Below are 21,766 nucleotides of genomic sequence, written 5' to 3'. Positions count from 1 at the left end.
TGTTTTCTGCAAGGCCTTAACGAAGTCGAGGGCACGCTTGGAATCTTTAGGCACCCCACACAATTCTCTAGGTTGCCTTCATAGTGCAACCGGCGCAGACCATTTGTTTGTGCTGCATTCGAAATGATTTTAATTTTTGATAAAATAAAAATAAAAAGCCAGAGCACTGCTTCAAAAGGTTAGTGGGAAATTGTGGTGTGTTTTTTTATTATTTTAAGAACCACCTCCTAGAATCCAGTGTTTTCGGATTGTAGTTATATATACCAAATAATTACAAAAACAATCTATGCAGACCATGAGAGGGTTCCATGCGATTAATGCGCCACAACAGTCACCAGCTTGATGCTGTCCATCTCTCATCAGCCCCAGCTGTAGTCCAAAACATCTTGAAGGTGCCTGGTTGGAGAAGACCAGGCATCCCCAAACTGCGGCCCTCCAGATGTTTTGGCCTACAACTCCCATGATCCCTAGCTAACAGGACCAGTGGTTGGGGAAGATGGGAATTGTAGTCAAAAACATCTGGAGGGCCGAAGTTTGGGGGTGCCTGGAGAAGACTGACACACTGAACAGATTAGACTGGCCTCTGTGCTCTGCCTTCCCAGCCTCCAAAACTCACTTTCCCCACAAAGCTTCATACCATTCCTGTTCCCTTGGCCCCGAGTTAGAATTTTCTTACAGCCCAACTGGCATCCTGTTCAACATCTCAGCAGAAGTTTGATTTTTGCCAAAGTTCTGTAGCTGATCAGTCCCCCTCTGTGACCTCACAGGGGCTCAGCCAATGGCTGCAAGTAGGGAATGGGCACCAAAAAAAGCAAAATGGGACACTGTTACATGGGGGAGGGGATAATAAAATCCCAGGAAGATGCTTTAAAAATGAGCAACGTTTTACTTAACTAGGAAAGGGCACAACAAAGGGCGAACCTCAGTGTTATAAAGCTTAACTCTCAAAAGTTTGCTCGCATTGCAATAAAATTTGTTTGCCACTTTGTTTTTCTTGCGTTGGTGGATTAACATATCTGCCTTTATGGAATCGATATCTGGGCAGGCTCCACATTGCAATTCTCTGGTATTTGCTTTCTAAGCCCTAGATTCCAGGACGGTGCAAAGAAATTGATTGGCAGAAATGGTGCAAAGCAGGCAAAAGCTTCAGAAAAGTGGAGCACCCATATTCCAAGGCAGTGTACCTCTGCTGATTGGTTGATGCTGTAGCCCAAGAGGGCGGGAATTGTCTCCGGCTGAAGGGCTGAATTCCCTTCTGAGCAAATTTATCAGGAAGTCGCATGCCGGGGGTGAGTGGAGCCAGAGGCAAAAGTAGGGGGGAGTAGGCTAGTTTCTACAGCTGGTTAGAGTGAGGTGCTGATAATGCCAATGTTGCAGGTTCAATCCCTGTCGGGGACAGCTGCATATTCCTGAATCGCAGGAGGTTGGACTCGACGATCCTCAGGGTCCCTTCCAACTCTACAATTCTATGATAGGAAGACTTACACCCCAATCTAGCCTCCTTCCAGGGAAGCAAGCGACATCGTCCGAGTTAAAGGACACATTCCAGCCAGGCATAAACTCTCAAGGAGGGTGTGGAGCAGGGAGGGTCATGGGTGTGTGGAGAGTGTGTTCAGAGCGGCAGGTGGAGAGGCCTAGCAAGCCACCTTAGCCCATCCAGCATGAGGCTGCAGCCAGACAAGGGAGAGCTTCCACTTGGAAGCCTTGCTTGCAAGTTTCCAGAGTTACCTGCATCTTTGCTCTTGGAAGAAAAACCATGGCAAGGTGTGCTCCAGAAGGGCTTTATACATTTTATCCCTCTGTGGGCACCTCACAGCCCCGAGTTAGATCTGACCAGGGCTTCATTCATGCCACAAATTGCAAAATCTCTGGCATGGAGCATTAAAAATTGTCATTGATCCTATTGGTAAGGGGTTTGTTTTCACAACAAAAATACAGCATTTCCCCCTCTGCTACTCTGCATGTGGAGCATTATTTTGGATGCATCCAGCAACCAGGGGTTGGGGAACATCTGGACCTCAGGTCTAATCCAGCCGCCCAGGTTTCCTTGTTTAGCCTGCCGGGTCTTTGGAGCAGGCCCCACCCAGCTGTCCTACAGCAGATGTCTACCGTGGAGCAGGTAAAAGAGTGAGTAGCTGGGAATGAGCTAAAGGGGTTTTGCAATGGTCCGTTGCCCAGCTCTGCCCCTCTGCCCAGGACCCAACTGGGTGTTGGGAAGAGCTGTGCAAAGGACTTTCGCCGGGTGTCAATCACCTGACAACATTACGACATTGGATGGTGAAGCCTTGGGTTGTCCCTAAGAGGCAGAAACCAGCAATGGGGAGAAAAAGTCTCTAGGACTGGAAGCTTAAAAGAAATGCTGAGCTAACAGTAAGGCCAGTTTAAATAAAAGCTTTTATTCTGCTCAATGCATGCATATAAAAATTGAAGACCGCAAGCGCCCTCTTTCGAGAGCCATTCCTGAAATGGGGGACCCTTGCCTCATATATATGAATAATCTCGGAACAAATATTGCCTTTCCTCCCTTAGAACATTTCTTTTTCTTGTATCCACATTTATTTGATGAATGTGATTCGTTGAACAACTTTGCTTTAAACTCCCCAGTGCCAATTTATGAGGTAACACGGCCCTTGCCAATGGTGTGCGAACAAGTACTTTCGTTTACATGCCCCGGATCTTTCAGCGTTCAGCTTCCTTGAATCTTGTAGTCCAAAGAAGCTTTACTTTGACATTTCCAGAGCCCAAATCACTTTAGATCAGGGTCTGCGGAACCTTTTGCCCCCCCCCCCCCGGATGGTGCTGGGATTCCAACTCCCATCAGCCCCTGCAACTACCATGGCCAATGATAAATGAGGATGGGAGTCCAGCAATATCTGGGGTGCCAAGGGTTCCCCAACCCTGACTTACACTATAAGTCAGGTTAATAGAAATAAAAGCTATTAGTTTGAGGTGTCTGGACTGGGGAGAAAAGCAGTGTTTGTTATATGGAAGTATCTTTAAGCCAGGGACTGGGAATCTGCAGCCCTCCAGCTGTGGCTCCTAGTTTCCATAATGCCTAACTGCAGGGTATGCTGCCTAGGAGCAGATGGGAGGGCTGCCCTATCCACGAGTCTCAGGGAGGCAGTTGCCTCAGGATAGGAGGCTCGGAGGGGGGGTGGGGTGGGGCAGCAGATCTAGGCCCACGAAGAGTGAACCATTCTCCTGATCTGCCACTGTTGCGGCCTGCTCCATTTTGCCCCATTCCCCGCTGCCTTTTCAGTCTCCATTTTCTTCCCTTTGTCTTGGGGGATGGGTGGGAATGGCAGCATTGGAGTTGGCGTAGTCATCGGTGGGGGACACAAGGAGTCACCCTCAGTAGGTGTGTGGGGCAGGACTCGTTGAGGGTGCAGCAGCAACACTGTTTTGCCTCAGCGGCAGAATACCCTGGGTGAGCCAGCCCCGGAAGTCCAAATATCATAGAATCATAGAGTTGGAAGAGACCACAAGGGCCATCCAGTCCAACCCCCTGCCGAGCAGGAAACACCATCAAAGCATTCTTGACATATGCCTGTCAAGCCTCTGCTTAAAGACCTCCAAAGAAGGAGACTCCACCACACTCCTTGGTAGCAAATTCCACTGCCGAACAGCTCTTACTGTCAGGAAGTTCTTCCTAATGTTTAGGTGGAATCTTCTTTCTTGTAGTTTGAATCCATTGCTCCGTGTCTGCTTCTCTGGAGCAGAAAACAAACAATCATCTGGAGGACTACCAGCCCCTCACACCCACAAGCCATACCACACTGCTAGACCCATAAGTGGCCAAACTAGACATGCGTCGCTCTCAGCCCTGCTCTTAATCCAGAACAAGCTCAGTCCCTCTTGGCAGAAAACTATGGGCATGGTAGTTCTGTGAGGGGGTTCATAGTATCTGCCAATGCCCTAAAATGACAGTTCCCATGATGCTTTGGGGCAGCCAGCATCAACTCTGGAAGCGTACACTCGATTCTGACCAAACCAAGCCTCCTGGAGCACAATATACTCCCATCAAGTCCAGTTTGGTTCAACAGATCAGGGGCTGGGGATCGAGGAGACTGGGCGAGGAGCTTCCACGTGTTGTTGGGATGCAACACCCAGCACAGCCAATGGCCAGGGACGATGGGAGCTGTACTTCAGCAAACACCCAGAGCCGCCTGAGCTCTACCTATTGCCACCCAGGAGGAGGGGGTGAAATTTTCATGGGGGAAGTTTCTTGTCTCCCAGCTCAAAAAGGACACAAGAAGAATCCTGCAGGATCAGAGCAAAGGCCTGTCTTGTTGAGCATCTTGTTCCTCACAGTGGCCAAGCAGATGCCCCAGTGAGAAGCCCAAAAGCAGGACAAAGCCACAACAGCTCCCCGAAATCATTCCCCAACCACTGGCGTTTAGAGACATGCAGCTTATCCTCTCACAAATTTGTCTTTACCTTAGTTCTCCTACAAAACCTAAGTAGCCCCTCTGTTGTACCAATCGCCTGCACTTATACGGGGATCGGTTCAGTATGCATTTTTTCATGTACGAGGAGTTTGGCCCTCTGAGAGAAGCTTTTCATGCAAAGCAGGCATTTGAAAGGCTTCTCTCCAGTGTGGATTCTCATGTGTGTCCTAAGGTTCCCCTTTTGGCTGAAGCTTTTCCCACACTCAGGGCACTTGAAGGGAGTCTCTCCCGTGTGGGTCCTCTCATGTATGACGAGCTTGGACTTCTGGGAGAAACTTTTGTCGCAGTGACTGCATTTGTATGGGATTTCCCCCGTGTGGATCCGCTCGTGGGCAATGAGGCTGGCCCTCTGGGAGAAGCTTTTCCCACAATAAAGGCACAGAGGCGGGTTCTCCCCCGTGTGGATTCTCTCGTGAGTGATAAGGTAGCGTTTCCGGTTGAAGCTCTTCCCGCAGTGTGAACACTTGTAGGGCCTCTCCCCCGTGTGGGTTCTCACGTGTTCCCTGAAGAGTGAACCGCGGCTGAAGCTTTTCCCACAGTAGGAGCACTTATACGGGGCCTCCCCGGTGTGGATCCTCGTATGTACCAGGAGGTCCCACGTCCGAGTGAAGCTATTCCCGCAGAAAGAGCACTTATAGGGCTTCTCTCCAGCGGGGATTCTCTGATGGTTAAGAGTGGGCCTGAAGCTTCTCTTGGTTGTTTGCCTGTCATGAGGCTGGACCCTGTTTTCTTCCCCATCCTCGTTATCCTCCAGACAGGGAACAGTTTTCTCTAGAGTTCTCTTTGGTTCTCTTTCCGCTTCCTGCTGACTCCCAAATGTTATTCCCTTCCTGTACTTCTTGAAACCCTTTTCTCTTCGTAAGGTTGCATCGTTTGGTTCCACTTGCTCTGAACGTTCCTTTTGAAGGCCAATCCCCTCCTTCTCATGCATTTGCCTGTCACCTGCAGCAGTAAACAATGGTCAAATGAGCAATTCCCATATTGTGTCCATTTTTACACAGCTACAATAGCTAAACTGACTCATTAGATTAGAGTTAGGGGGGGGGGAGGGAACAGAGGTGTGAGAATTTTGTGACAAGATGGAAAAGTTTGTTGATCACAGTAAAAAAAATTCAAGCTCATTACCAGAAATGAATGATCTCAATATCATGTTTTGAATGCAAGAATGATGTTTAGAACATAAGTAAGTATTGTCTTAATATATTGTTGTTTAGTTGAGTCCGACTAAGTATTGTTGTTTAGTCGTTTAGTTGTGTCCGACTCTTCGTGACCCCATGGACCAGAGCACGCCAGGCACTCCTGTCTTCCACTGCCTCCCGCAGTTTGGTCAGTTTATTGGACATCATTGATAACCATTATGTCTCTAATTAGACATGTAATATAACTCCCTGTTTATTTTTTATTTATAAAAAATAGTTGAATACTTCTGTATCATAAAAAACAGAGATGTAAAGCAATAAAACCGTAAAACTATACAATGAAACTACAAAAAGCTATTGTGGATATATATTTTATTATTATTATGAATATTTACTCACTGTTTTACTCGTAAAAAAGACTTTAAGCTATTTACAAACACAATAGAAGTAGTAATTAAATTATGGGGTATGTCCCCCATAGCCTTAAAAGTTGTTTTTATGTATGGAATTGTTTTAAATGGTTTTAATGGTTAATGCTTTTACTGTGACATCGCGTCAATATTTTTGGGGGGAACTGATTCAGAAATGGAATCTAATAAACAAAGAAATATTATAATTAAATGAAAACATTTTAAAAAAAGGAAGCCACTTTCTCTTTTTTTATTTTGTCTGACACATGGTCTGAACTGATGTAGGTAGACCTCCTCCAGCAAGAGCTGGGCTTAAGAAACAAGGGAGACAAGGAAATTCCTGAAGGGGGAAATTTCCCAGGGGTTGAAAACATCAAGCATATTCCATGCACAGAGATTCCTTACCTGTCAAATCTGCAGTTTTGTCCTCTACCTGACCCGCTGCTCTGCAGAGTTGCCCTTTCCAAAAGTTGGGAGGAACCTGGCTTGCCTCAGAGGAATTCACAGCTGTTTCTCCAGAAGGCCTCAGCACCTGAAACAGCCACGGGAGTCCCATTGATCCACTTTTATTTAACAAAACATGTCTACTGCTAGATTGTACATAAAACATCTAAGCCGGGGTAGCCAACATGGTGCTCTCAAGATGCTGTTGGCAGCGTACAGACCTTCTTACCTGCTGATCCCAGCTCCTGGCATCTTGGACTTCCTGCCTCATCAGGAAATCCTCCACGAGGGCCACCACCTGGGTGCAGGTCTCTGGGTCCTGCTCCCTGACTTGGCCCTGTATTCGTTGGGGCAGGACAGCTAGGAACTGCTCCAGAACCACCAGCTCCAAGATCTGCTCCTTGGTGTGTCTTTCTGGCTTCAGCCACCGGTGGCAAAGCTCCCGGAGTCGGCTCAAGACTTCTCGGGGGCCCTCGGCTTTCTCATAGCGGAACTGCCTGAAGCGCCTGCGTCGCACGTCCAAGTCAACGGGGTCCTTGTCCAGAACCTCTACTTTGACCTGTTCTCTGGAGGAGTCCAGGATCTCCTCGCTGCCTTCTCTTCGGGGCCACTGGCCAGCTTCGTCCACTCCCTCAGAAGTGACCTGACATTCATTGATGTCTTCCCTTGGCACAGGCCGGGGCACCTGCGGGTCGATCCCTCCCAAGCGAGGGGACCGCACAGCCTTCAGGAAGGCCTGCCACTGGCCTTCCCAGCACTGCTGGAGCATACCCTCGCTCGGTTCCTGCTTAACCCGCTGCGATGCTTCCTCCGTCAAAACCAACTTGGCTCCACCGACCAAATTGTTAACTGGTGGGCCTTCGCTTGTGGCTTCCTCCATGCCATCCCATAACCTGGGGCCTGCCGGATCCTGTTCCTCTGTTTTCAGATTGGCTATCCTCTCCCCTTCGGCCATTTCCTTCAGCGAGGTGAGCGCAGACGGATTAGTCCAAGGATCTGTACACAAAAAGAGCACAGTGGTGTCTGTCAGTGGTGTTAGTGCTACTCAAGAGTAGACCCATTGACATGAATCAAAATGAAAAACTTAGGTTTATTCATTTCAAAGGGCCTACTCTGAATATATAACTTAAGCCCACATCTACACTATACATTTAAAGCAGTATCGTGTCACTTTAAATAGTCGTGGCTTCCTGCAAAGAATCTTGGGAAATGCGGTTCTTTAATAGTCCTGAGATGTTAGGAGGCCCCTATTCCACTCACAGAGCTCCCTGGAATGATGGATTGATTGTTAAACCACTCTGGAAAGTGCATCTCTGTGAGGGGATTTTCCTAACCACTCTCCGCACCCTTAAGAAACTATTTTTATTTATTTATTTATTGAATTTATATACCACCCTATACCCGGAGGTCTCAGGGCTGGTCACAAAAAAGATCACAATATATAAAATCAAAATAGAAACAATAACCCAATAATACCCTCCCAAGAGTCACATTTTAAAAGGGTATAGGATGTTGATCGGTTCATCAAAGGCATGGTTAAAAAGAAATGTTTTTGCCTGGCACCTAAAGGTGTATAATGAAGGCGCCAGGCAAACTCCCCTGGGGAGGGCATTCAACAAACGGGGAGCCACTGCAGAGAAGGCCCTGTTCTCGTGTTGCCACCCTCCGAACCTCTCGAGGAGGAGGCACAGGAAGAAGGACCTCAGAAGATGATCTCAGGGTCCAAGCAGGTTCATATGGGAAGAGGCGGTCCTTGAGGTGTTGTGGTGCTGAGCCATTTAAGGCTTTATAGGTCGAAACCAGCACTTTGAATTGGGCCCGGAAACTAACTGATTCTGTTGAACAACCTGTCCGCTGAATTCTGCACCAACTGAAGTTTCCAAACCGTCTTCAGAGGCAGCCCTACGTATAATGCATTGCAGTTATACTATAGTTCCCAGGATTATTTGGTGGAAACCATGACTGTTTAAAATGGGACGATACGGCTTTAAATATACAGTGAACTTGTAGACTTACTGGGAGCTGGCAACAACCCAGCGGTTTTCTGTCCCACTTCCAATGTTAATAACAATACTTATGACAATTGCATTGTCAACAATTACTGTCGTTGTGAAGAATTAACTGTGTCATTTCATCTTTATTTGCATATCCTTAAAACTTTTCAATTGTCACAGGCAGTACTTATTGCATTTTGCCCGTGTGTAAACTGTTGTTAGCTTTCAAAGGTTGCCAAAAGGTCTCTTCTGCCGCTCTGCATTTACTCAAAGATGCCCTTGTCTGAACGGCAGTCTGCTATGATCTGCCAATGAGTTTGTCAACTGAAACAACAACAACAACAGAAAAGCGCCCCATGTAGTCAAAATTTCAAGACAGGCAGAAATTCAACAGGCAGAGCTTCCCAAGCTTAGAGAGGCAATTAATAAGGCTGCACCTGTTGAATTCCCCTCCACATACCATGCAGCGGTTTAAAAAGCACGGAAGAGTGTTCTCTCCACTAAACAATATTGAAACTTAACTCAGAAATGAGAGGGCTGATTTGGACTACAGGACCCAACGCTTTCTCTTCCATACTTTGGCATTACCCTCCCCGATCCAGGAGAGATTTCCCTCCCTCCCTCCTACCTACACCCCCCCCCCCAAAAAAATCCTGGAAAGCAGTCCACCAGACTTGTTGGTCTGACTCCGTACAAAGGTGCTTCCTATGTCCTTTTTTGCAGCCCTAGGTCTCCTGGGATTTTCTATAAGGTTCTCCCAACTTTTCTGCAAACGGCCCCTCCCTCCTAAATTCCCCTTTAGCTCACCTCTCCCTGCAGGCTGAGAGCAGCACAACCCCCAGTTTCCCCCAAGGAAAGGGCAAGGTGGGGACAGGAAGTGGCTTCATCAGCTTCTCAAATGGCCTGGCCGATCTAGGCACCATGCCTGCGGATCTCTATCAGCGTAACCCTTCACGCGCCATGCAGAGCTCCAGAGGCTGCTTTCAGCAGCAGATGCTGTGGTTCAAGGCACCAGAGCAAGGACCAGATGCTTTCCTTTCTATCAGTTGGCAACCTTGGCTGGCAGGCAGCCACCTTTAAAAAAGAAGAAGAAGAAAAGAGTAGAAGCTGCTTGAATTGTGACAGGCAAATAGCTAACAATTCATGCAGCCATATGTCTGTTAGGGAAAAAATCACGTGGAAGTGGGTTGTATCAAACTTAATGGTTAGGGCTTACTTCTGAGTAAGGGTTTAGAATACACAGCACACACCATCTTATTGCTGCTCTTTACATGTGATCTGAGTGACTGAAAATTTAAGATCAGAGCTCAGGTCAGCTGGATCTGGAGATTTCATTAACCTACTTTCAAGCCAACCCTCTCAGCCTTATGGACTAGAAACCTGGGTATCTCTACTTATGTGTTTGTTTGGAATGTTTCTGCACTCACATGTTCAAGCCTGCAGAAATGCAGCACTGCAGCTTAATTCTTACGAGTGATATAAGAATTTAATTGTTAAGACACCCACCTGCCATTTTGCCAACTCCAGGGCATGTAAACAACTACCTGACGACACCTCAGCTCCTTCCCTGCGCTTCCTAGGATAGAACCCTGCCTCCAAGCTGTCAAGTTCCTGCTCAGCCTCTTTTGCAGAGCCTGCCTGGAGCTGCCATAGAACGCAGGGAAGCAGTTTCACAAGACCAGGGGCGTAGCAAGGGGGGGTGTTGGGGGCGGGCTGCCCCGGGTGCCACCCTGGATGACACCCCCCGCGACTCCCAAGCCGAGCCCCGCTGCTTCGAGGGCGCAGCGTCCGCACGGGCTACCGCTCTCTCACACTGTTCATACGGGATGCCGCCCACGTGGCAGCCTATACGGCCGGTGCGCAAGAGTGGCAGCCCGTACGGACTGCGCATGTGCAGCACCCCCATACGGAGTGCGCACATGTGGAATACCGCACATGTGCAGTCTGTACGGGGTGCTGCACAGGCGCCGCACTGGGTACCGCCTGGGCTTGGTACACCACTGAACAAGACCTGCCTACCAAAGCAGCATTGAGCCTCAAACCTGCAGGGTTCCAATTGTGGTTGCTAACCTCCAGTGGCTCTGGGTTGCCCCCAAGATTGGGGGAAAGGGTGGGGGGCTGGAGCACAGCGCACAATGTCACACACATTTCCCAACAACGTGCCGCCCAGTGCATCCTTATGCTAGGCCCTGCCAGTCCCCGCTTCATCAGGAGATGCTTTGCAGGCCAAAGTAGCTTCATGCAATGACGTTGCACCAGGCCCCCTCAATATGGGGGGCGGCAGCCTGGGCCCCTAGAATTGGAGCACCTAGTAACCTCATATTAAATGCTGTCAAATAAAGGAAACAATCCATTCACACTGCACAACTGTGAAAAAATGCCTTTATTCCAATGTTTCAAGACTGCATAAATGACATCGCTTTTCTCTGTATGTAACAAATGCATTTAACATGTCACCTGGAAATTGGAACGACTTTTCCCTGTGTGTAAACTGTGGCCCCTGGGTGGGAACGAAACTTAATCTGCACCTTGGTTTGTATCCGTATGCTTATCTCCTGCTATGTAAAATTCTGAAGACACCATTGTCAATATCAGCACATACAGTGGTACCTCTACTTACGAATAACTCTACTTACGAATGTTTCTACTTATGAACGGAGCTCCGTCCGCCATCTTGGATGCGGTTTAGATAGGATTTTTTCTACTTACGGATTTTTAGATAGGGTTGCTTCGACTTACGAATTTTTTATCCCAATGAAAAAATATGGGATTCGACTTACAATTTTTTTTGACTTACGAATGTGCATTCGGAACGCATTAAATTCGTAAGTAGAGGTACCACTGTAATCCATTTTAAATAATCAGCCAAACCTTTCGTTTCAGCCCTCTTGCTCGAACCTAGAGCTACAGCACCATTTTATAATGATGCCGCCCCATGACATACACCAATGCTCACATATGCCTGTCAACAACAGCAGCAGCAGCAACAACAACAACAAACCCCTCAAACAGGGAACAAAGAGTGCTATGCAAAACCACTATTTAAAACACCTTTTCCTAATAATTAGGCTGCTCACAAGTTCTCTCCTGTGTGGATTCTCTGATGTCTGCTAAGATCTGAGCTCCCTTTGAAGCTTTTCCCACAGTCCGAGCACCTGTAAGGCTTTGCTCCAGTGTGGGCCCTTTCGTGGGCAATGAGGTTGGAGCTCCACTTGAAGCTTTTCCCACACGCTGAGCACTTGTAGGGCTTGTCTCCGATGTGGGTCCTTTTGTGGGACTTCAGGTTGGAGCTGCTCCGGAAGCTCTTCCCACATTCAACACATGGGTAGAGCTTCTTCAAGTGGGTCCTTTCGTGGGCACGCAGGCTTGGCCGCTGGCTGAAGCGCTTCCCGCAGTCCGCGCACTCGTACGATGTCTCCCCCGTGTGGTTCCGGCGGTGGGCAGCGAGGTCCAGCTTCCGGCCAAAGCTTTCCCCGCAATCCAGGCACTCAAACGCCTTCTGTTCCATGTGGGTCATCTCGTGCAGAGCCAGGTGAGAGGCATGGCTGAAGCACTTGTCGCAAACCACACATCTGAATGGCTTCTCCTTCATGTGGCTCCGCTCGTGCGCGATCAGGCCCGAAATCTGGCTGAAGTTTCTCCCGCAGTCGGGGCACTTGTACGGCTTGTCCCCTGTGTGGGTTCTCTCGTGGACAACGAGGCCCGGCCTCCTGCTGAAACCCTTGCCGCACTGGGCACACTTGTACGGCTTCTCTTCCCGATGAGTCCCTTTGTGACTGACGAGGCCCGAATGGTTGCTGAAGCCCTTCCCGCAAAGCGGGCACTTGAATGGCTTCTCCCCTGTGTGGATCCTCTTGTGCGTAAGGAGGTTGGAGCGGAAGCGGAAGCTCTTCCCGCAATCTGCGCACTTGTACGGCTTCTCGCCCGTGTGGGTTCTCTGGTGTGTGATAAGGTTTGACCTCTGGCTGAAGCTCTTCCTGCACACGCCACACATCTTCTGCTTCTTGACCTGTTGCGTCCTTGGCTGAATTTTGTGCCCATCAAGGTCATAGTTGTTTTCTTCGCGGGGAACAGATTTCCCCTCCTCCCCTTTGTCCAGACTCTGCACTCTTTTAGATCCATGTTCACCCTCAGAAGCTGCTTCCGATTCAGGAAGTTTCTCATCCTCCATTTTGCTCACCTGCCCTTCTCCTGCTAGAGAGAAAAGCAAGTTGGATATACTGTTATGCAGCAAAACCTGATTGATTCGGTGATTGAAATCATTATGGCAAAAGGCTGTAGCTAAGCAGCGGAGCATCTGCTTTGCATGCACAAGGTCTCAGTTTCAGTCCCCAAAGGCATTCCCAAGTCGGGCTGAGAGAGACTCGTTATGTATTCAGTGGTGTGTGTTTGCCTGAGCTCGAGTCTGGACTAAGGATTCTGAGCTCCTGTGTTCTGATTTGATACACGATATCCAATCACAGAACAGTTCTGGATTTGGGCCTCTGCCATTGGCCCCTAAACTCTGATTCATGATTTGCAACTTGGAAGTTTAGAATCACGTTGGGAGCGGGAGTGGCCCAGGCCTTCACAAATGTGTATAAGCAGTTGCTTTGCCCCTGTTATCTAGTAATGTAGTTCAATAAAGGTTCTTGCTGTGATCACTGTGTCTTGCCTCATGGGAACCCACCTATACTTCAAGACTCACTGTCTGAAACCCGGGAGAGCCACTGACAATCAGTGTCGAAAATACTGAGTTAGATGGACTAACGTCAGTATAAGGCAATTTCCTGTGTTCCTATCTTCACGAAACTTTGCAAGATTTTAGATGTTGAACGATAAATGTGCTTATATACTATAATCCTTCCCTTCAGGCAGTAAAATATAACTGAGGGCATCTAGTATCCATATTTAAAATTATATATATCTATGTACCTCCATTCTTCTTCAACTCCAGATGCAGATTTTCTAGGGAAGGAAATTAGACAATTAACAGCATGCACCATTTTGCAGTTTCCCATCTTTCTCTCTCAGAACCCCTTCAGACTTGCTGGTGGGGTTTTGGGGGGGGCAACGAAAGCTGGACAAAAAATTTAAACCAGATCATGTGCGGTATAAACAGTTACAGGATTTTAACAGGAAGTTGGAGAACACGCTCAGATTGGAAACAGGTCAGTAGATCTGTCTTAAAACCTTTTCAGGCACAAACAGTATTGAAAGCACTCGAGGATAACTGCCCTGAAGTACATAAAGGAGAAGAATCTCTCCCCACCCTTCGCCATCCATGGCATGGTGACAGACAGACAGCAGACAACAGTTCTCAGGGTTATTTAACAATCAATCTCTCTTCTCAGAGAACTCTGGAAGTTGTAACTCGGTGAGGTAAACAGGGGTGCCCCAACAACTCTCAGAACCCTTAGCAAACTACACTTCCCAAGGATCTTTGGGGAAAGCCATACTTACTTCAAGTGGTATGATACAGCTTTAAATATTTGGTGCGGAAGTGGCCTTAGCCCTTTCCATTAATTCCAATGGGTCTTCTTTGCATATGACTGACACGGGATACAACTGTGAACTGTTTCTTTTCACTTTACTTATATGTCATTTTTTAAAAGATGCTATTACATGGATGAAAATGCCGTTTGCTAGGTTTTAATGCCTTCATATTATAATGAGCTGCTTCACCTTTGAATGCCAGCAGCGTTTCCAGCAAAGCAGCCCTTTTGTGGGAGAAATCGCTCAGCTTCTGCTCCAGCTCCCCCAAATCCGGCTGTTGTTTCAGGAAGAATGTATCACCTCTGTGAAAAAGAAAAAAAAGAATAGGTGTTGCTATTGGAGGAAGAGAAGGGTAAACATCAATGAACTGCCCTGCTGGATCAGGCCAAACGATTCACACTGACATAAAGACTGAAGCTTCTAGAAATCCCAGGATTCTTTGGGTAGGGGGAGCCATTACTGCTTAAAGTGTGATGATACGGCTTTCCATTTACAGTACAGGTGGTAGCCAGGAAGATGCCATTGTACTCCAATTCCCATGAGCCCACAATCAGCACAGCCAATGGTCAGGGATGATGGGAGCTGGAGTGCCACAGCATCTGAAGGAAATCAAGTTGGCTGGCCCTGGTATAAAAAGGTAAAGGGACCCCTCACCATTAGGTCCAGTGGTGACCGACTCTGGGGTTGCGGTGCTCATCTCGTGTTATTGGCCGAGGGAGCCAGCGTACAGCTTCCAGGTCATGTGGCCATTATGACAAAGCCATTTCTGGCGAACCAGAGCAGCACATGGAAACGCCGTTTACCTTCCTGCCTATTTACCTACTTGCACTTTGACGTGCTTTCAAACTGCTAGGTTGACTGGAGCTGGGACCAAGCAACGGGAGTTCACCCCATCGCGGGGATTCGAACCGCCGACCTTCTGATCGGCAAGCCCTAGGCTGTGTGGTTTAACCCACAGTGCCACCCACGTCCCTTGGCCCTGGTATAAGAACCTCAAAAAAGCTGAGTGTGGGCTCTCCCTCAAATTCCTTCCCCCACCCACTGATCCCGGCACCTCATAGTTCAGAGAAGATTGCTGACCAATAGGAGGAGCTAGTTAAATTGAATTCAGAGCTCACCTGCAGCCAGTGCTGTGTAAACCCTGCAATAAAGAAAAGATGAAAAGAACAGTTTATGGAGTTTCTCAGAGAAGATTCTTGTTCTGCTGTGCATGACAGGCGGAGCCATTTGAAGCCAATTATTTCTCTCAAAGAACGATAGGCGCTGTAGTTTGTTAAGGGTACCTGGCAATTGTACCCTTGTGAGGGGTTAACTGCACCGCCCAGAATTCATTGAGGGGGTGGGGAATGTGCTTTGAATGTGCTTTAAAGATATTGTGTGCACGGAGTCTAAAACTTGATCAGAAATAAAAAGGAATAAAATGCTGCACATTACAGCCAGCATGTTCATGGCAGATTCAACCGTCTTTCAGAGGGGTCCTAATTTTGCCTCCAAGGCTGTTTTGCTTACATAACACCAGGTCTGGGACATATAATTGCTCAGCTGACTTTGAACACCCTACGCTGCCTCGCTGGTATGGGCAAAAGAAAATGTTTCACCTGGTGTCATGCTAACTATGTCCTCCTGTCAGAAATGGCTCATTAGGGCAGGGCAGGATCTAGAACACTTCCCCACACTGCTATAATCAATTAAAAATCCTTTTAACAACAACAATAACAACAATTTATTTATACCCCACCCATCTGGCTGGGTTTCCCCAGTCACTCTGGGCGGCCCTCAGATGTCTCCTAAAAGTCAGATAGTTGTTTATTTCCTTGACATCTGATGGGAGGGTGTTCCACAGGGCAGGTGCCACTACCGAGAAGGCCCTCTGCCTGGTTCCCTGTAACTTTGCTTCTCGCAGTGAGGGAACTGCCAGAAGGCCCTCGGCTCTGGATCTCAGTGTCTGGGCAGAACGATGGGGGTGGAGACACTCCTTCAGGTATACTGGGCCTCAGGTACGCTGTTAATCAACAGCAGGAGCAATGTAACATTATTTTACTACAACCTTATTTTTGCAACACTCTTCCTACCAGCAACAGCTGCTGTGCCTTTTCCCTTCCTGGTTCACTGCAGAGGGAAGTCTCCCTGGAGACTCGGGGAACCTCGTTCTTTAGCCACCTCAGCAGGACCTGCTGCTGTTCGTCAAGAATCTGGTGCATCTCCTTCCACTCCTTGACAATCTTCATCCTCTCCGCTTCGATCTCTCTCTGCCAGAAGAGAAGATTATAGAAAGGGGGATGATGAGCTTAGGGGGAGATCCCACAGATCAGAGAATCCCCTAGGCCAATGAGTGTTGACCAGGCATGCTGGATCAGGCCAAAGTCCAGCATCCTGTTCTCACCGTGGCCAACCAGAGCTCCAGTGCATGTAGACAATACTGATCTGGGCGGACCAGTGAACTACAAGGCAGCTGCCTCTGCTTCTGCTGGAGCCGCTGGAAGGCGAAGCCAGAAGGATCTGTTCAACAGCTGGCAGGAACCTCAAGGTGGGATAGCATCCGTCCTCTGATGGGCTGTTGAACATGCTCTGAGGTTTGGGAAAGTGGCTGTTTGGGGGAAGTGTTTTCAGGGAACTGCAGATTCGCAGGGGTGACTAAGGCAAACTATAACCAATCTCCCATTCCCACCCACCCATCCCCAATCAGCCCATCTCCCATTCCCACCCACCCCCACCACCCTCTGTATATATATAGGGTCTGACACTTCTGTTTCTAGTGTATCTGAAGAAGTGTGCATGCACACGAAAGCTCATACCAAAATATAAACTTAGTTGGTCTTTAAGGTGCTACTGAAGGAATTTTTTTATTTTGCTATAACCAATGGTTTGTATTCATGCTTCGGATGATGAAACAAACCATGTGTAAATAAACCACAGTTTGATAAGCCATGGTTTAGCACAGGGGTAGGGGAATAGGAAACCAGCCAGTGGCTCAGAGCCTGACCTTCCACAGGACATTTTGACAGGTGGCTGGGGCTCCCACCTTGCCAATCACCCAAAGGGCTGTAGCTCAGTGGCAGAGCGTCTGCTCTGCATACAGAAGGTCCCAGGTTCAAATCCCAGCACCTCCAGAAAGGGCTGGGAAAGAACTCCTTGCTTGGAGCCCTGGAGAAATGCTGTCAGTCACTGTAGCTGGACCAATTTGGTTTGACTCACAGAATCATATAATTGCAAAGTTGGAAGGGACCCCAAGGGTCATCTAGTCCAACCCCCCACAATGCAGGAATCTCACCTAAAGCATCCATGACAGATAGCCAGACTCACTATAAGGCAGCTTCCTATGTCCCCATGAACTTGTGTTATCCACTCTTAAACCCACTCAAGCCTGTGACCATCACCACACCATGTGGCGGGGAGTTCCATGGATTAATGATTTCTTTCTTCCCCACTAAAGTGGGTGGTTCACAGATACCTACCAGCAGATCTTCGCTTCTCTTTTGCTCCTCGATTTTGATGTTTCCTTCTCTTGCCAGACAAGCCAGACGATCCTGTAACAAAAGGAATGAAAGCGGGCACATTTTGAAACGTTAAAACCGCTCTGATTAAAATAGTCCACAGAGAAAAGACTCTAGCTTTTACTTCTCAGCAGGGTTTATGGCTGGTGAAAGACTTTTTAGTGGACCTTGGTTTCCCCTCCTCCCTCCCAGCCCTTTTCCCTCATATGCTGTGTCATGAAAACACACAAAGAGCTCTGAAATGTCAGAACCCGCTCCTAAAGCTCCTTACGCCTGCAACTGTTACCACACCATGTGGCGGGAAGTTCAATGCTTTAATGATGCGCTGTGTGAAGAAGTTCCTTTCTTTCCTTCTCACTCGAGCGGATGGCTAACGGATGCATACCTGTAGCTCTTCGCTGCTCTTTTCTTCCTCGATTTTGACGTCTCCCTCTCCTGTCAGGAAAACCAGACGACCCTGTAACAAAAGGGGTGAAAGGAGGCACATTTTGAGAAAAAGTTAAAAGATTTTGGGAAATGATATATAATGAACTGAAAAAGATTTGTAAGTATACTTTTCCCAAAAAACCAGAGGCATTTTTATTAGCACTTATCGGACAAGAGATTGCAAAGGAGGACTATATAATATTTTTGTATGCAACAACCGCGGCTAGGACTTTGTTAGCCCCAAAATGGAAAACTCAGGATTTACCTACGATTGAAGAGTGGCAGACAAAAATGATAGACTATGCGGAACTAGCGAGACTGACTAGCAGGATCCGGAACCAGGGGGAAACAAGGTTCCAAAAAGATTGGAGTAAATTTGTGGACTATATGGAAAAGAACTGTAGAAGTTTAAAGACACTTGCAGGACTGAAATAAATCCTACGAATTGATTTGAAATGGGTGGAATAAAGGAACTGCGAGATAAGAGCTGAATAGAAAACCAAACGAGGGGAGGGAGGGAAGTCAAGCTCAGCAGAGCATTGGGAAGGAGAAATTTGGAAAGAATTGCTAAAAAGATAAGTGTGTGTGTTGTATTTGTTTTTGAATGTTTGTTTTGTTTATTGTCTTTAATGTGTTTATTTGGAAAATTTTATAAAATGCTTTATAAAAAAAGAAAAGAAAGGAGGCACATTTTGAAACCTTAAAACTGCTGTGATTGAAATAGTTTAGAGATTGCGAAGTTTTGTTGTTCTGCGATGCTTTTGTGATTATTGTGAGCTGCTTTGAGCTCAACATTTGTTGCTGGAAAAAGCAGAATGGAAAAAATCAAATCAATCTTTCATATATATTTTTTAGAAATTAAGCACATAGGGTGTGGGTGGTGTAAAGGCATGTTTGGTGCTGCTGCAATACACAAGCATGTTGCTTTTCACCCATTATGTTTCTAGATACAGTATGTGTTGAAACAATTTGTCATCACCATCTCAGGACCCTCTCCTTGTGCCCCCTTCCATGAGAAATCTGGAAGGTGGCAAGAACAGGCCTTTTCAGTAGTGACACACACACACACCGTCTGTGGTATGGTCTTCCCAGGGAGGTATGCTTGGTGCCATCTTCAGTTATCTTTAAGCACCAGCAAAGCCTTTTACCTTTACCCAGAGAGTAGTGGCTAGAGTGTCACACTAAAGCCTGGGAGAACAGGGTTCGAAACCCCATGTGAGCCATGAAGCTCACTGGGTGACCTTGGGCCAGTCACTCACTCTCAGCCTAACCTACCTCACAGGGTCGTTGTGGGGATTATATGAGAAGGGGAGAAGCATGCAAGCTACCTTGAGTTCCATGGAGAAAAAGGTGGGATATGAATACAATAAAATAAATAAATTGAAAGGTGGCATTGTGGCCCCTCTTGTGAGGCAGGATCAGTTAGTCCTGCCTTTTAATTATAGACTAGAGCTGTTAGTCCTGCCTTTTAATTATAGACTAGAGATTTTACCTTCTTGGGCTCCTTGATCACTGCAGATGGTGACAGCAGTCACGAAATTAAAAGACGCCTGCTTCTTGGGAGAAAAGCAATGACAAACCTAGACAGCATCTTTAAAAGCAGAGACATTACCTTGCCGACAAAGGTCCGTATAGTTAAAGCTATGGTTTCCCCAGTAGTGATGTATGGAAGTGAGAGCTGGACCATACAGAAGGCTGATCGCTGAAGAATTGATGCTTTTGAATTATGGTGCTGGAGGAGACTCTTGAGAGTCCCATGGACTGCAAGAAGCTCAAACCGCTCCATTCTGAAGGAAATCAGCCCTGAGTGCTCACTAGAAGGATAAATCCTGAAGCTGAGGCTCCAATACTTTGGCCACCTCATGAGAAGAGAAGACTCCCTGGAAAAGACCCTGATGTTGGGAAAGATTGAGGGCACTAGGAGAAAGGGACGACAGAGGACGAGATGGTTGGGCAGTGTTCTCGAAGCTACGAACATGAGTTTGACCAAACTGCGGGAGGCAGTGGAAGACAGGAGTGCCTGGCGTGCTATGGTCCATGGGGTCACGAAGAGTCGGACACGACTAAACGACTAAACAACAAGAGCTGTAATCTTCGTTTGTTTATAACCAGTGCTTTTTTGGGGGGGGGGACACACACGCAGGGGTACGCACACCACTAAACATTTTGTGAGTCTTTGTACTTTTTTTTACTGTATTTATTTTCCCCAACCTGAACTATAAAATGGTGATTTTCTAGAGTCAAAATGAAAGTACCCCTAAACATTGTTTTTAAGAAAAAAGCACTGTTTATAACAATTAACGTGAGCTGCTTTGAGTCACTCTGTGAGAAAAGCAACTGACAAATATAATGAATTATAATCCCAGATGTACTCCTAGGAACTAAGGGAGGCTGGTCCTCAGTTTTGCCCTCTCTAGCAGAGAGGAGGAAGATAGGGACAAACCATTAGAATTAGTTGGCTCTGCTGGTCACTGGTTCTCTGGCGCCACCTCCTGTTGGGCTCCTGGTCTTCCGCCCTACCTGTCCCGAGGGGCACCAGCCACCACTGCTGGGAAGGAAAGAGGAGGCATTTGGTGGGTCCCTACCTGCGCTTCCTCGGTGCCAGCCATTCTCCTTCCAGGGTTGGAGTTCCAGAATGAACTAAGGTGGACAACCCGGATCTGCAGCAAAGAGAAGCAGCTGGCAAATTCAGAAGGGGCAGAGATGGGATTGGCCAGCAACAGAGGAACATGAAATCGCAGGGATTGAACCTGGGACCTTCTGCATGCAAAGTAGGTTCTCTGCCACCCAGCCACAGCTCTTCCCAAACCAGACAATGCCTTAAATTTGATAGAGGCTTTCAGGGGGTGAGCACCCTGGCAACTGCTTTCAAGTTTCCCCCTGCTCAGCCCTGGAAGGCGTGCCTTGATGAACAACACCAAGGGCGCCTCTGAGCTTGTGCAAAGTGTTTCTCTGCTCGGTAGCTGTAACGGAATTGGAGGCGGAGAATGCTCACATTGTCTGGAAGGTGTCACGACGCTCCGTGGTTTTACGTCAGAGGGGATCCACTGAGGCATTTGTGCGTGAAAAGCAGATCAGCAAGAGCATCTAATAATTCGAATCTGCCATCGTGGCCCCTCGATGCTCGACAGCCCCCCTGAAATCTGCTCCAAGGCTCGGATGCAGGCAAGGGCAAGGGACTCCGAGCTCTCCCTGCCTGATCTCCCGTGCATTTCCCCCCCTGGCTGTCCTCCTCCTCCCTCCCTGTATTTCTCTCACCGGATGCAGCCTCTTCATGGGAAGCCCAGCCCCTCTTGGTGTTGCATTTCACAACACAGAGAGGCAATTTCAGAAGCAGCGCAAAACGCCTCTGGATTTTAGGAAAGGAGAAAATACAAAAAGAGCCCTCTAGCGGCTGTTTTGTATAAATTATTTAAACAGGAGACTCTCTCGACATCCTTTTTATTCAGGGAATAAGAACTTGCTGGATCAGGCCAATAATCCATCAAATGCCGACAGTGCCCTTCAGCTCTCCATATTGGGCAAACACAGGCCAAACCCTACGCCAAAGGATAAATGGACTTAAATCTGACATCAGGAATCACAAGACAGAGAAACCAGTAGGAGAACACTTCGATCTCCCAGGACATTCTATACAAGATCTCAAAGTAGCTGTCTTATTACAAAATAATTTCAGAAACAGACTGGAAAGAGAAGTTGCTGAATTGCAACTTACTACCAAACTTAAAACCATGGAGAGACCTGGTCTGAATAGAGACATTGGTTTCTTATCTCCTTATACATGATAAAGCCATTTATAGCCATCTAATCCACTTGCTTTTTCCTGTAAGGCCAATTGCAGTCGTTAACAGTCGTCAACAGGTTTACCACACCTATCAGCCAATCACCCATTCCCACCACCCTTCTGAGTAATACCCCTCCCCACCCTCTCACTAT

General features: G+C 47.5%; 2 protein-coding genes across 5 annotated transcripts; both read right to left on the bottom strand.

Moving 5' to 3' along the window:
• Positions 1-3,136: 3,136 nt before the first annotated feature.
• LOC118081231 (zinc finger protein with KRAB and SCAN domains 8-like) lies at positions 3,137-9,234 on the bottom strand. Its single transcript, XM_035107592.2, has 4 exons — positions 9,105-9,234; positions 6,671-7,437; positions 6,403-6,529; positions 3,137-5,390 (listed from the first exon to the last, which is right to left on the bottom strand). Exons 2-4 carry the CDS (start codon positions 7,394-7,396, stop codon positions 4,492-4,494), a joined length of 1,752 nt encoding a protein of 583 aa, XP_034963483.2. The 5' UTR covers positions 7,397-7,437; positions 9,105-9,234; the 3' UTR covers positions 3,137-4,491.
• Positions 9,235-10,408: 1,174 nt separating this feature from the next.
• On the bottom strand, positions 10,409-21,762 carry LOC118081178 (zinc finger protein OZF). Of its 4 annotated transcripts, XM_035107470.2 has the most exons (9): positions 20,826-21,761; positions 20,416-20,490; positions 17,790-17,861; positions 17,366-17,437; positions 15,983-16,159; positions 15,029-15,051; positions 14,100-14,212; positions 13,350-13,382; positions 10,409-12,629 (listed from the first exon to the last, which is right to left on the bottom strand). In XM_035107470.2, exons 2-9 carry the CDS (start codon positions 20,437-20,439, stop codon positions 11,509-11,511), a joined length of 1,635 nt encoding a protein of 544 aa, XP_034963361.2. In that variant the 5' UTR covers positions 20,440-20,490; positions 20,826-21,761; the 3' UTR covers positions 10,409-11,508. The 4 variants fall into 4 exon arrangements, with proteins under 4 accessions (XP_034963361.2, XP_034963360.2, XP_034963359.2 ...); XM_035107469.2 differs by having other exon boundaries at positions 10,409-12,626; positions 20,416-21,762; XM_035107468.2 differs by having other exon boundaries at positions 20,416-21,761.
• Positions 21,763-21,766: the final 4 nt, after the last annotated feature.

Source organism: Zootoca vivipara, chromosome 2 (genome assembly GCF_963506605.1).
Source record: "Zootoca vivipara chromosome 2, rZooViv1.1, whole genome shotgun sequence".
Classification (NCBI taxonomy): Eukaryota; Metazoa; Chordata; class Lepidosauria; order Squamata; family Lacertidae; genus Zootoca; species Zootoca vivipara.
This window is presented reverse-complemented; position numbering and strand designations above follow the sequence as displayed.